The sequence below is a fragment of the Erpetoichthys calabaricus genome, chromosome 11 (assembly GCF_900747795.2).
Source record: "Erpetoichthys calabaricus chromosome 11, fErpCal1.3, whole genome shotgun sequence".
NCBI classification, from domain to species: Eukaryota; Metazoa; Chordata; class Cladistia; order Polypteriformes; family Polypteridae; genus Erpetoichthys; species Erpetoichthys calabaricus.
Window position 1 is genome coordinate 39,826,396 of NC_041404.2, and position 16,202 is coordinate 39,842,597.

The 16,202-nt window shown below is 40.9% G+C and overlaps 1 protein-coding gene across 1 annotated transcript in view; it reads left to right on the forward strand.

The window, feature by feature from the left end:
* Positions 1-15,299, forward strand: part of ltc4s (leukotriene C4 synthase) — a 63,696-nt gene extending 48,397 nt beyond the window's left edge. The window contains exons 3-5 of the mRNA XM_028812989.2: positions 255-325; positions 841-922; positions 13,523-15,299. Coding sequence (XP_028668822.1) covers positions 255-325; positions 841-922; positions 13,523-13,661 — 292 coding nt within the window. The 3' untranslated portion in view covers positions 13,662-15,299. The remainder of the gene's footprint in view (positions 1-254; positions 326-840; positions 923-13,522) is intronic.
* The last annotated feature ends 903 nt before the right edge of the window (positions 15,300-16,202 follow it).

Genomic DNA, 16,202 nt, shown 5'->3' on the forward strand with positions numbered 1-16,202 from the left:
AATGTGTTTTACTGAGTGGGGCTTAACAGAATAGAAAGACGTCACCTAAGTGATTGTGGCATCCTGAATGAATGAAGCTTACCAGCCAAGTTCAGGCAACCAGATGAGAACTAGCACGACGCATGCTGCCACCTACACTGTACAAAGTGTAGCGTCTCCTAGTGGTCATTCAAACATAGCTTTGGTTGGCATCTTGCAGCTGCAGGTTCAGGTATCTCAGGGAACTTGACTGCCACTCTCATTCTGTCTTGTAGGGTCAACTGTGCAGAATACTTTCCCATTTTCCTGGCCTTGCTGTGGGTAATGGGACTTTATTTCAGTGAGGGTAAGTGCCTCCATTTAATGTATTCTAATAAACCTTGTGCTGATTTTAATGTGAAACTTGATCCACAGTGGTGGCTATAGTTGCTTTTTGGTCTTTGCTATTGCTGCTAACTGCAAGCTGCCGGCCCAATTGATAGACATGAAGACATAAGAAATTTGACAAACAAGAAAAGGCCATGCTGTCCATCAAGCTCATTTAGTTAGCTAATAGATAAGCTGTCTCAATATCTCATCCACATACTTCTTACAGGTTTTCTTTTCAACTATATATCTTGGTAGTTTGTTAGTGTGTTAGTTCCCACAACTCTTTGCATAAAGAAATGTTTCCTGGCTTCAGTCCTAAATGCACTCTCCCTTAATTTCCAATTTAGTGACTAACCAGTGCATAGAGAATTCAGTGGCGGCTGAAGCCAACGTGAGCTTTCCATCTGGCACGCTGACAACGTGAATAACAAGACTGGTTACCCACCTCCTCATGAAATAATTGCAGCCTCTCATCTTCTTTATCTTTTCTAGGGGTTTCGGCTGTCTGTGGACTGATTTACCTCTACTCCAGATATAAGTACTTCTGCGGCTACTCTCTCTCATCCCAGGGCAGGTAAAATATACAAGTGTAGTTTGGATGGAAACAGTCACTGCTGAAGCAGAGGGAGAGTGTATGGAGTGTGCCAGACCAGTGAGACCCCAGTGTGATAAAACCCTGTGTCCAAAGGATACCTATTGGGAGCTCCCTGCGCCCGGTCATATGACCTCTAATGTCCATATATAAAGAAAGAGACTTTGACAGCTTCAGTTACAGTGGACTCAGGAAGTATTCACACCCTCCTCACTTTCTGCACAATTTATTGTGTGGTAGATTTAATTTTAAATTGATTAGGGGGCTCTTCACCCTGCTCGCTTTGCTCACCAACCCGGGCAGGCACTATGCACTAGTCACTTCACGGCTCTGCCACTCGCGTGTGGGGAAGCGGATGTATAATTTAAACAGATTGTTATTTTCATGGGAATTGTTATATATGCATCTAGCATTGTTTTCGTTTTGACACTATCAGTAAATGGAGAGGGCCCTGTTGGCACCCCAAAATATTCCTGTTTGGTTACCCCTCCTTCACACAGACAATCACATTATATATTACTAGGGGGCTCTGCCCCCTGCTTGTTTCACTTGCCAACCCCCGGGCGGGGGCTACGCACTAGCCACTTTGTGGATCTGCCACTCACATATGGGGATGCGGATGTACAATTTAAACAGATTGTTATTTTAATGGGAACTGTTACATATCCATAATAGAACTAACTATTTTACATTACAGCAAGTAATTAACCATAGTAAAAAATAATAAAACATAATAAATTGAAAGAAAATTATGTTTCATGTTGCGTTAGAGGTATTCGTTGCGTTATACGTTTTCATTCTGTTTGGTTTTGAAATTAACATGCAAATACTTTTTAAACTTACACTTTTACTGTAAAACTTCAGTAAAAACAATTTTTTGAGTTAACTTTTCATCAATATCGCATTGAATTTTGATTCCGTTTCCTCCGGGTGCTCCGGTTTCCTCCCACAGTCCAAAGACATGCAGGTTAGGTGGATTGGCGATTCTAAATTGGCCCTAGTGTGTGCCTGGTGTGTGTTTGTGTGTGTCCTGCGGTGGGTTGGCACCCTGCCTGGGATTGGTTCCTGCCTTGTACCCTGTGTTGGCTGGGATTGGCTCCAGCAGACCCCCGTGACCCTGTGTTCGGATTCAGCGGGTTGGAAAATGGATGGCTGGATTTTGATTCCGTGTTTGGACTTGCATCGTGACAAAGCAACATATAACTGCCCGTGAGTGAATATCATTTCTTTCACTCTAATAAATAAACTTTTTTGAATGTTTGTCCCTGTGATTTGTTAATTGTCACAGCAAAAGCTATTCTAACGGGAAACTGTAAATGTTTAAATACTAATGGCATATCAAGGTGTTTAATGTTATCCACGGAATATGTACTACATTACCTTTCTTGTCGCCTGTTAAAATTTTACATGTTAGAATTGTTTGACCAATTTTGAATACAACTAATCTTGTCCTACTGCATAGCCCATCACTCAGACATAAATTACGCAATAACATTACGATACATCCTTCTTTCTACAGTAATTCATCCAGTTGAAGACCGGATGGTGTTAACGGTTGTAGATATTCTTCGTGGTATTTGTAAGTTGATGTTTTCATCTTCCGCACCATCACCACCAACTGTTTCAGCATAGTCTATTGATACGCATTTATGGTGTTAATGGTTGTAGATATTCTTCGTGATATTGTAAGTTGATGGTTTCAGCTTCCACACCATCACCACCAACTGTTTAGTCTATTGATACGCATTTAACCAATTTGCCGTGTAACCGATCGACAATTTTTGTGTTAATTCATTTGACTTCATCATTTCTCAGTGCTAGGATTGCCTGTGTACTCATTTCTTCTGTTGATAACCCTTCGGGATGAAATTCTTGAATAAGATTTGGACATAATAAGTCTTCTTTTATTTGGAACGTAAAAATTTATAAGAGCTGAGAGCGCAAGAACTGTGTCTGACAAAAGCATTCACACCAGTGAGAGGTGAGAGGACCGTGGGCAAGGGCCGTTAACCAGAAATGGTTGAGAGGAGGGCGGGACTTGAAAAAATCTCTTGGCAATAGTCTCGTCTCAAGATTTTCTTTTATAATAGAGAGATACATTTGTCATTGTCGCCCATTACTCCCCACTCAATAACCCATAAAGACAAAAGTTTGAAAATTTATTAAAAATCAAAAACTGAAGGCAGGCAGTGTGGTGTAGTGTAGTGGTTAAGGCTTTGGACTTTAATCCCTGAGGCTGTGGGTTCAAATCTCTCTACTGACACTGCATGACAATAAGCAAGTCACTCGGACCTGCCTGTGCTTCAGTTGGAAAACCAAATGAAATGGGACCAATTTTATAAAATGTTGTAAGTTGCTCTGGATAAAGGCATCAGCCAAATAAGTAAATGTAAATGAAATGTTCATATAAGTGTTCAGACCCTTAATTCAATACACTGTAAAAGCCCCTTTGGCAGCAAACACAACTTCAGGTCTTCTTGAGTAAGTTTCTACAAGCTTTGCACACCTGGATTTGGGCAGTATATTCCATTCTTCCTGGCTGATCCTCTCAAGTTCTGTTAGATTGGATGGGAAGTGTCTGTCAACTGCCATCTTCAGGTCTCCACACAGATGTTCTATGAGGTTAAAGTCTGGGCTTTGACTTTGCCACTCAAGAATATTCACAGACTTATCCAGAAGCCTTTCCAGTGCGGTCTTGGCAGTTTCCATTGGAATTCTGCCCAAAGAGTTCAATTTTTGTTGTATCAGACCAGAGAATCTTTTCTTTCTCATGCTCTCAGAGTCCTTTAAACTGTCATATGCCTTTTACACAAGAGTGTCTTCTGTTTAGCCATTTTACCGTAATTGCCTGATTGATGGAGTGCTGCTGAGATTATCATCCTTCTAACAGGTTCTTACATCTCAGCAGTGGACTTCTGAAGGAAGCTCTGTTATAAAGACCATTGGGCTCTCGGTCACCTCCCTGATCAAGCCCCTTTCTTGTCCAGTTACTCAGTTTAGCCAGATATCCAACTTCTAGGAAGAGCCCTGGTGGTTCTTAATCGTCTTCCATTTTTTAATTATTGAGGTCACTGTGCTTCTGGGAACTCTGAAAGTTATAGAAATGTTTTTATCCCTTTTCCCTGATCTATGCCTCACCACAATTTGATTGTAGAGGTCTACAGAGAGTTTCTTGAACTTCATAGCTTGGTTTTTCCCCCTGACATGCAATGTGAATTGCAGGATACAGAGGTGTATACCTTTTCAAACAATGTCCATTCAATTCACTTTACCACAGGTGGACTCCAATCAAGTTCTACACACATGCCAAGGGGAATTAAAGCAAACAGGACGCCCCTGAGCACAATTTGGAGGGCCACAGCAGAGGGCCTGAATACTTACAGTATATAAATGAGAGATTTCAATTTCAGATTTTTAATACATTTGTAAACCTTTCTGAGAACATGTTTTTACTTTGTCATTTGGGGTTATTGAGTTTAAGTTGAGCAAAAATGACAAATGTATCCATTTAGAGTTAAATACTGTATACCAGGGGTTTCCAACTCCAGTCCTGGAGAGCTACTGTGGCTGCAAGTTTTCATTTTAACTCTTTTCTTAATTAGTGACCAGTTTTTGCTGCTAATTAACTATTTCCCTTTATTTTAATTGACTTTTCTTGAGACTCTGACCAGTGAATTGATTCTTTTTTCCTTAAACGGCACCTAAACATAAATTTGATGTGAAGTGAGCCAACAGATGACCAACTAAGTTGGGGCCTCAAACTCCAAGCAACTTCACTTCATTCAGTTTTTTAATTTGAAGCCAATTCTCGTGGCTAATAAAACCCGTTATTTAATTCCATGGCGCTCATTCTGCCATGGCAGACATTTCCAAAACTGTTCATTTTCTTTTTTAAGAGCGCTGTCAAAATGTTTTGTGGAGGACCTGAGCAGATCAACATTACTGAGGCCTTGACCTTTCTTTATTTTCAGTTATTGCGTGATGGACACAGATTGTTGTTTATGTGTTGGTACATTTTGTGTCTTAAAATTGTTTGGTTGCCAATTAAGGAAAAATGAAATAATTAAGGGGCCTAAGTCTTAAGATGTGCATCAATTATAATTAAGGCAAAGAGTTAATCTGGTCACTAATTAAGAAAAGGGTTAGAATGAAAACCTGCAGCCACAGTAGCTCTCCAGGACTGGAGTTGGAGACCCCTGCTGTATATAAAACAATAAAGTGTCCAGAAGGTGAAGGAGTCTAAATAGTTTCTTTGTAATTGATATTCAGATAATTGAAAAGCTCAGTTGTTTCATTATTTTGTAGATTAAGAACATGAGCAAGTTCAAGGAATACTCCACTGAAAAATGTAAAAAAATTAAATCTTACTTACCCCATGTGACTTTTAGTAATGAGTGAAAAAATGTTATGTCATGATTTCATGGAGAACACATTACAGTGACATTTACTTATTTAGCTGACGTCTTTTCCAAGGTGACTTATAACATTTGGGATACAATTGGTTACATTTCTTTTGTTTTACCAATTGGAATACAGGAAGGTGAAGTGACTTGCTCAGGGCCACAGAGTGTCAGTAACAGGTTTTGATCACACGACCTTAAGGTTTGAAGTCCAAAGACTTAACCACTACTCCACACATAGCAAAGTTCCTGAACAATAATATTTTAACAAAAAAATGCAGGCATGAGTACGATAGGATGACTTGACATGTGGATTATGCGGCACCAGTAATGTACAATTTTTTTTGCTGTTGTCTAGAATTGGTCTTCACAGAAGCCCGTTCTGTCAGAAAGTTTATTACCTCTTTTCGTCAGGAAAGATTACATTTTTTCTTCTTGGCCATCCCTACAAACGATATGGCATAAGTAACATATCAAAAATATTATTTTTGTGTAGAGCATTCCCTGAAGTTACTCCTTCAGGGTCACACAGGATCTGTTCTGTGGTTCTGTGGTCTGATCCTCTGTGCTGTTGTTTGCTCTGTCACCACTAGGTGGCCCCACTATGATAGTACTGTATGTTTCCTTAGCAGTAGTACTAGGGTGTTGTACCGTGTTAGCCATTATGAATGTAGAGAAAAGCCAAGCAAAATGACACCTTTTATTGGCTAACTAAAAAGATTACAATATGCAAGCTTTTATAGAAGCCTGAAGAAGGGGCTGAGTTGCCTCGAAAGCCTGCATATTGTAATCTTTTTAGTTAGCCAATAAAAGATGTTATTTTGCTTGGCTTTTCTCCACATTTCCTTAGCAGTAGAGTGTTGTACTGTGTTAGCCATAGATTGATACAGGAGAAAGAAGGGTGAAATGACACTTTTTATTGGCTAACTAAATAGATTACAAATACAAGCTTTCGAGGCAGCTAAGGCCCCTTCATCAGGCAAGGTGTAACAAAGAAAAAGAAAAATACTCTAGCTTCTATTGGGACAGCAAAGTGATTTTTTTCTTTCATCTTAACAACCTTTTTGTTCAAATGTTAGCAGAATTTAATAAACCTTAGATGAAGTAACCCTGAAAGAAGAGAACAATGAACTAATAAAATGTAGAGATAAGAAAACCATCACTAGAGAAAGTCCTGTAAGGTTTTTTTTTGAAGTGCATTGTCTGTAAGATAGGCCTCTGGTGTGGTCAGCTGGTCAATCAGTCTGTTAGTCCAGTGGTTCCCAAAGTAGGGGTCACGACCCTCTGGGATGTCGTGAGACATTGGGGTTGGGGGTCGCGAGATGATTTCGAAGAAATCAAATACTTTTTAAAAACTTTTTAGAAATTCATTAATTTAATTTTTTAGAAATAACATTTTATCCATAACTAACAAAAGATAAAAACTAGTAGTTAATAGTTACATTTAAAAAAAACATGCAAATTAAAAAGCCATCAGCCTTTCAAATTTCTTTCCATTCGATCGCGACCCGTGAGATGATTACGACAGTTTAACGACACATCAATGGCGTCAGTTGCAGCAGATCAATTTACAGCACCATGTTAAACATTCCGACATGTGCACGTAACGTGTAGGTAATTTTCATCGCTTTATGCTTAGGATATTATTTTTGTTGAAATGAAACGTTGGTTAATATCGACCAATGACAATGCAGATAGGCCAGCGGAGGAAAGTGGAGAAGCACCACCGTCAGAAAGCCCATCGTCCTCAGGTACGGAAAGACACCGGAGTGTGCATAAAGAGGACATCCATAAACAGTCGGCTCAGCCTTACTCCAAGAGTCGAAATTATCGAGAGGAATTTATCCAGTATGGATTCACATGCATCATCGTCAATAACGTACAGCATCCCCAATGTGTGGTGTGCACTGAGGTGCTTGCACATGAAAGCCTAAAGCCTGTAAAAATGCTACGACACTTGAAAACTAAGCACCCCTCTCTTGCTACTAAACCAGTAGATTTTTTTCCGGCAAAAGGAGCGAGAGTTACAAGGCCAAAAGAAAGTCCTAACTAAACAAACAACAATCCCCGCATATGGTTGTTAGAGCGTTATGTTCTTTTTTGTTGTCATGCTCTTGTTTGGATAGGATATTTTGTTGAAATTAAACAAATGAGTAAATTAATATTAAAAAAAATTATATGGTTGTTAGACCATTGTGTTCTTTCGTGTTGTCATGCTCATGTTTGGATAGGCCTATTGGCGCATGTGCACCGTTGCGCGCAACATTTGTATATTTTAACCACTTCCGAGGATAGTGGGGGTCACGAGTCACTGGCACGGTTATTTTGGGGGTCGTGAGCTGAAAAGTTTGGGAACCCCTGTGTTAGTCCACATATCTGGTCACGAAACGCTTGTCTCTATTCAGACCATTTTGTAGAGTATTGAATTTAAGAATAAGTTTGTACTCCCATTCTCTCTGCTCCTGTTGGGTCTTGAAATTACCTATAAGCACAGTGACCCTCAGATCCTTTATGCTGTGGCCATTACTGTTAAAGTGTGCTGCCACCAGAAGATCAACACTGTTCTGATTAATATGAAATCTATGTGAGTTCATTCGCTGGCGCAGTGTCTGACCAGTTTCCCCTACATACAGTCCAGTGTCGGGGCACCTTTTGCACATGACTTGGTAGGCCCATCTATGTGTTTGCAGAATGCGTTTTCACGTACATTTAATGTGAAATCTGTAAATAAATCACAGTGAATGTGACAAGCAATGGCATTGTTTGGGGGGAGAGAGGGCCCAAGGGGAGAAGGCTTCTGGGGCTTTAGCCCCTTATCTTAAGCCCCCCTTCCCATTCTGCGTACTAACATGAATAGACAATTATGTGAAAACCCCACTCTTTGAGTGCACTAAATTCTATGAGGGGACCCCCTTCAGCTGCTGGAAAACACCTGCTTTTCCATCTAACATTCTCGTGGGCCCTACCAGCATTATCAGATTAGGAAGTGCTAAAGCTCAAGACGACCCTGGGGACAAGGAAAAAAAAAATGAAAGAGTAGAGCAGTGGTTCTCAAGTTCAGTACTGGATGTCCCCTGTGGCTTCAGGTTTTCATCTTAACCAATTTGTTCTTTTAGTTGGACCCCAGTGCTAATTAGGCAAACTGCTAATCCCAGTATCTTTTTTTTGTATTAAATGAAACATGAATTTAAATGCATAAGAATATTTTTTTTGTTTTTTAGTATTTTGTTCTTTTTCATTTCTTGTTGCTCAAACAGGGTGGCATGGTATCCGTGGCAATGGGGCTACCTAGCAACAAAGAGACTGGGGTTCAAGAGGATGCTCTCTGTGTTTGAGCAGATTAGGCGGACTGGTCACACTAAATTGGCCCCTGATATGTGTGTGTGTTCATTCTCTGATGGGCTGGCACCCAGTCCAGGGATTGTTCCTGCCTACTGCTTACTTGGATAGGCTGTAGCTTCCTCAGGACACTGCACTAGATGAGTGACTTTAGAAAATGGTTGGTAGGTATTTATGCTGTTATTCACTAATGAGCACACAGGCAAGTAACATCAAAGTAGCTGCCCTTTAGCAGGCAGCGCCACTTACTCTTGTGTCCACCTGAACTTCAGAACAAGTTATCTACCTGAAGCTAAGCATGTTTGAGCACGGCCAGTACATAGATGGGAGCCCACCTAGGAAAAGCTGGGTTGCTGCTGGAAAGAAGTGTTAGTGAGACCAGCGGGGGGCGCTCATCCTGTGATCTGAATGTGGATCCCAATGCCCCAGAGCAGTGACGGTGACACTGTGCTGTGAAAATGAGCACTATCCTTCCAATGAGACATAAAACTGAGGTCCTGACTCTCATGGGCATCTTCTGAAAAGAGTAAGGTGTTCCCCAATGTCCTGGCTAAATTACCCACCTGGAAATGACCATTCTGGCCCCCTAATCTTTCCCTGTCTCTAACTGTCTAACTATCTCTCTCTCTCACCCCTTCACCACTTAAAAATTAATACAAGGTGAGCATACTGGTGCAAAAATGGTTGCTGTTGCATCATCCAAAGTGGATACTACACATTGCACGTTGAAAAGTGCTGTATAAGTTTAATCAATCTGTTGTGCTTACCATCATTTGTCAAAATCCAGGTACAATGAAGAGACCATATTCCTCAGTGAATTAATAGAAAATGACACAGATACAGTCATATGAAAAAGTTTGGGAACACCTCTCAGCCTGCATAATAATTTACTCTCCTTTCAACAAAAATTATAACAGTGGTATGTCTTTCATTTCCTAGGAACATCTGAGTACTGGGGTGTTTTCCGAACAAAGATTTTTAGTGAAGCAGTATTTAGTTGCATGGAATTAAATCAAATGTGAAAAACTGTCTTTGCAAAAATGTGGGTCCTCTTGTAATTTTGCTGATTTGAATGCATGTCACTGCTCAATGCTGATTACTTGCAATACCAAATTGGTTGGATTAGCTTGTTAAGCCTTGAACTTCATAGACAGGTGTGTCCAATCATAAGAAAAGGTATTTAAGGTGGTCAATTGCAAGTTGTGCTTCCCTTTGACTCTCCTCTGAAGAGTGACAGCATGGGATCCTCAAAGCAACTCTCAAAAGATCTGAAAACAAAGATTGTTCAGTCTCATGGTTTAGGGCAAGGCTACAAAAAGCTCTCTCAGAGATTTAAACTGTCAGTTTCAACTGTAAGGAATGGAATCAGGAAATGGAAGGCCACAGGCACAGTTGCTGTTAAACCCTGCAGGTCTGGACACGAGTGGCATATGTGCAGGATTGTGAGAATGGTTACAGCAACCACAGATCACCTCCAAAGACCTGCAAGAACATCTTGCTGCAGATGGTGTATCTGTACATCGTTCTACAATTCAGCGCAATTTACACAAAGAACATCTGTATGGCAGGGTGATGAGAAAGAAGCCCTTTCTGCACTCACGCCACAAACAGAGTCGCTTGTTGTATGTCAATTCTCATTTAGACAAGCCAGATTCATTTTGGAACAAAGTGCTTTGGACTGATGAGACAAAAATTGAGTTATTTGGTCACAACAAAAAGCGCTTTGCAAGGCGGAAGAAGAACACCGCATTCTAAGAAAAACACCTGCTACCTACTGTCAAATTTGGTGGAGGTTCCATCATGTTGTGGGGCTGTGTGGCTAGTTCAGGGACTGGGGCCCTTGTTAAAGTTGAGGGTCGGATGAATTCAACCCAATATCAACAAATTCTTCAGGATAATATTCAAGCATCAGTCAGAAAGTTGAAGTTACGCAGGGGTTGGATATTCCAACAAGACAATGACCCAAAACACAGTTGGAAATCTACAAAGGCATTCATGCAGAGGGAGAAGTACAATGTTCTGGAATGGCCGTCACAGTCCCCTGACTTGAATATCATCAAAAATCTATGGGATGATTTGAAGCAGGTTGTCCATGCTCAGCAGCCATCACATTTAACTGAACTGGAGAGATTTTGTATGGAAGAATGGTCAGAAATACCTCCATCCAGAATCCAGACACTCATCAAAGGCTATAGGAGGCATCTAGAGGCTGTTATATTTACAAAAGGAGGCTCAACTAAGTATTGATGTCATATCTCTGTTGGGGTGCCCAAATTTATGCACCTGTCTAATTTTGTTATGATGCATATTGCATATTTTTTGTTAATCCAATAAACTTCATGTCACTGCTGAAATACTACTGTTTCCATAAGGCATGTCATATATTAAAAGGAAGTTGTTACATTGAAAGCTCAGCCAATGATAAACAAAAATCCAAAGAATTAAGAGGGGTTCCCAAACTTTTTCATATGACTGTAAGTATCTAAAGATATGGCAAAAGAAAATTCTGAATATGAAATAAGAGAAGAAATAAAAGAGACAGCTAACTGAACAATAAAATCAACTAAAGGTAAAAATGACTCATTGATGGCAAAACTGGTTGGAACACAAACCTGCAGCCACAGGGAGCCATCAGGACTAAGTTTGAGAGCCACCAGACTAGAGCAGGGCTTCTTAAATGTTTTAATCTAAGGAGCTGTATAAGAAATTCAATACCTTACTGGCACCCAATAAGCAGATTATGTTCAAAATGACAGTGTAGCCATAAATAGACAAATAACAATTACCATATAATAAAAAACTGCAGATGTATTTGTTTTTTTATTACATGAATATTACTTAAAGAGAATTGTGAAGCAAACATATTATTAATAAACCAATAATTATCATGTAAAACCGGGAATAGATTCCTGAGGTACAGTGTATCACTGCCAGTGGAAATGCTTAGTGCAAGTTTTAGTAAAGCGACAGAAAGAAATTTATAAAAATGATTTTTAAAAGACTATTATGAATTGTCACGTAACACTATCACTTGACTTACAGCACCAGGTAAGAAATAAAATAGTCATTTTTTTTTATTCATTTCATTTCCCTTGTCTTAAAAGACAGTTTTTAAAAATGTTTTTCAAATTAATTCCACCATTTATATCCACCTAAATAAAAGGATAAACATCTGTGTGTCCATGTCTCAGTCATTCCAACAGATGAAATATTACAAACGTTAACACTGCTTTTTACAAATCCCAAACCAAATTATATATAACAGAGACAGATGCATTGCATGGTGCACTGCAAATGTTAACACAAAGGTGTATGTTGATTATTTAGATTTCAATCCTTTTTAGATGGGTAGAAAAGCTAGTAACAATGTTTTGTTTTCTTTAAAAGATTCGGCAAATACTTGAACATTTCCCAGTTGCCTTTTAACGATTCAGAAAAACTTTATAAAAAAGTAGCCGAATTTTTCATAGAAAATGTATGCACTGTTTGTTTGCACGGCCTTTACATTGCAATAGACTGACACAACAGGGTCATGAGAAGTAATTCTTCCTCACCGAAGCACGTTACACTTCATGTAAACTCTTCTTTGTACCTCTGCTACAAATTTAAAAACTGATCGTGTGCCATAACAGCGAACACATGATGAATCTCCGTCCAGTTGTTAATGGCCACTGAATCTGCTGTTCGTATACAGCACTGTCGCGGCTCTGTAAACCCCACCCACCCCTAATCGCTCGTCCTTCGTAACACCTTGAATATCGTCACATTCTTGTGCTGCGTTCGTTTTTTCGTTTTGTCACCTCACAAGTTTGCGTTCCCAACTTTCTGGTTCTTTCTTATATGTGTCTTTGCTTGTCAGTCACCTTAGTTATACTCCTTCGCCTTGTCCCAGATTAAGAGTGTCGAATTGAATAAATAGGCAGGACACCGATTCGTCCATGAACGCAATGCTTCTTTTATTTTTCCTGTTCTCCCCAAACGACACAACGGCAACACATACACACTAACGTTACATTTCAATACACGACACTCAGTTAATTGTGTTATTAGGCTGTGAGAGGGGAAACGTTCTGCCATTGAGGATTACCATACTATACTATATTCTATGACCGCTTACATTAATTATATTTTCGTGTCATTGAAACTACTGCTGTCTACAATGCGTCAACAGCGTTGATTCACATATTACTAAATCAAGGTGACCAGAATTTTTTGGGCCAATCCGGGGACATTTGGGGGGGGGGGGGGGGGGGTTGGGGGGGTGGTGGTGGTCGGGGTTGTTGGGGCTAGAATCTACAGATCTCGAGTAGGGACTCTAAACACTACAGAGTACAAAGCGAAAGCCAAAGTTGCAGGATGCGGAAAGCATAACCTCCGTCAAAACACCGCGCACGCGCGCCGAGTTCAAATTATCGTGGTGATGAGATACATTCAAAAAAGTGAACCAGCTGAAACCGGGGACATGTTTCTGAGTGGGGACAGTTGTCCGAAAAAGGGGACTGTCCCCGGAAAACGGGGGCGGATGGTCACCTTAACTAAATGCTACTGTAAAGAGAAATCGGTGTATCAGACGGCACACAATTCGCGCATAGATTAACTCGGTTAAGTTTTCGGCACAATTTGCGACGACCTATCACAGACAAGTCCACGACTAACAGAATGAGAATCATTAGACTAGAGGATCAAGTCATGCTGGGGCAGCCAGTGAGACTAACATCTAGAAAAGTCACGCAACGTGGGTTACCCTCTGCTGGAACAGGTCGTCAGTCTTTGTGTGTAGTACAGCTAATTGTCCAGGGAGGGCACTCTAGTCACTCCTTGCCTTTCTCTTGTCATTCTGCAGGTTGGCGCCTCTGTACTTCAGCGCACGCGTGCTCTGGAGCATGATCGCTTTCTCAGCACTCGGCATTCTCCGCCACACCTCTCGTCTCTTCTTTGGATTGGACATCGTGTACCACGTGATGGGCTTCCTCGGGCTGTAGCTCGGGATGTGCGAGGACTCCCCCGCCTCTTTGCGACACTGTAATCATGCAGTCGAGGACACGGACGGGCGCCCAAGTTGGACTCGGACTCTTACAAGAGTTTAAATGCACTTTTATCGGCATTTGTTCGATTCAGAAAACGGATGGAAAAAGTTCGTTCAGATCCGAGAATTCGCATGCTTGAGCTGTAAGCCATAGGGTAGCTGCGCACTGCATATCCCTGGACTCACCCTACTTGTTATTTCAGCTGTTTATGAAGCGCAAAAAGGAGCACTTTTGCTTGTATATAGCGCCCCGCCAGGAAGTGAACCCTGTGGAACTACGATAGTGGCATCAGTCGCTTAGGAAGGCTATACAACAGCCAGTTCTTCATATAAAATAATTGTACCAGTATAACACAGTAGGGGAGGCTCACCTTCATTATGTGGTGTGTTTGCCTGAGGTGTTTTTTTATCTAAATGGTCTTCCAAATATAAAGTTTACAGGAGCACAGCACTGGTTACAGCCACTCTGGGAGTCATGGGCAGTGTTTGAACTTTCAGTCTCCAATTCAGTGCCTTAGCCACTGCATCACACTACCCCACTTATAGTGGGGTCTAATGTATTTTAGGTAATTGAATGTGGAAATTTAATTTTTAAGTCAATAATGCAAAGAAATAATTTTCTATTAAAAAATTAATTCAATATCATCCAATCTGTAAAAGACACAGCTCCCCATTGGACAAATTAAGATTTATCTATCTGAACCAAAGACCTATTCATCCAGTGATCCCATTTTTTCACACTTGTGGTGTTCCCAGGCAGCGGGTGAGTTGACTGACATGACAGCTATTAGTTACGGGAGAGCAACTACTGTATAAAGAACCTGGGTGAAAGTCAACAGGCAGAGTCAGCTGAGGACCATACTGGACACACTTGTAGGAAAAAAGATGACTTTTCCTGATGGAATGAAACCAGCCTGGAGGTCGCTGTACAGCCACCATTTGCTAACAGGTTGGGAGATCTGTGGTGGAGGTTGTTGCAGGGTACACATTAGTGCTGAACTGCTTTTGGCAATAACACAGGTCTACAAAAAAATATTTTTTGTTTGCTACTGGGAACTTCCGACCAACTCTTTATTAAGTTTTTTACACTGATTTCAAATGTGAAATCGGAAGTAAGCCAGCACGTCAGGTTTTCGAGATACACATCATTGACGTTTTGACACATTTGAATATCAGTATAAATATATCTGCACAATATCTGGAGTTTGAACTCTGTCCCACCAAAATTGTTTTGATGTGTTTATTCTGAAAACAAACCAGAAGACGATACCAGCAGGTTCTCCACAGGCTCAGCATAACTCTCTGCTCTGCGACTGCCAAGAAAATTCTGGACAACCTGCACGAATGCTTCCTATGCTGCTGATTCAGTTGGCTTCTGTTCCCTTTTGAACTCATTGGCAAGCATCAGTTCTTGGATTTCAGGACCAACACAAACACCTTCCTTAGTTTTGGCTTCACTTTTTTTTGAAACCAAACTTATTTCTTACATGCATTGCCGTCCATCGCCTTGACGACATTTTCAAAGTAATGGTGAATCTAATGAACAAAATGTCCTGAAATGCAATGTTATGTTAAGGAAACAGTAAAACCGGCTACCTACTGCAGCGTCAAGTCAGAGTTGTATTGTTATGCTTAAGAGTCATATAAGACTTGGTAATCAGTAACAAATATTTTTTCCACTAATTAAAAATGAATAATTTTTAAATAAAATTAATAATAAGGTAAACAACTCACAGCTGTTAGTAGTGTGTGGCATCCATCCATCCATTTTCCAACCCGCTGAATCCGAACACAGGGTCACGGGGGTCTGCTGGAGCCAATCCCAGCCAACACAGGGCACAAGGCAGGGAACCAATCCTGGGCAGGGTGCCAACCCACCGCAGGACACGCACAAACACACCCACACACCAAGCACACACTAGGGCCAATTTAGAATCACCAATCTACCTAACCTGCATGTCTCTGGACTGTGGGAGGAAACCGGAGCGCCCGGAGGAAACCCACGCAGACACGGGGAGAACATGCAAACTCCACGCAGGGAGGACCCGGGAAGCGAACCCAGGTCCCCAGGTCATCCAACTGCGAGGCAGCAGCGCTACCCACTGCGCCACCGTGGTGTGTGGCATCCATAGTAGAATTACCGGTATTTATCAAAATGGTTATCCATTTTTACTGTCCAGTCACCCTAGTTGTCCAAGACCTGGAACAGCATAACTAAAAAATGGGACATGCTTCTGGACGAAAACGGTTTTCAGATTTGCAGTCAGCAAGTGAAGTTTGTTAAAGAACAGGTGAAAGAATCCCAGTAGCAAAATGCTTGTTGACCAGTGTAATCAGTCCTGGAGTTTCTGATGGGTTAAGAGAAACCGCTGCACTGTTTTATGTTTTGTATAAGACTGCAAACCTTTTTTTCTTATGATACAGCAGTTTGGGGTTTGAGTATAATGAGGTGGGCTTCTTGTTTGGGTGGAGGGTGACAAAAGTAAAAAAAAACGGG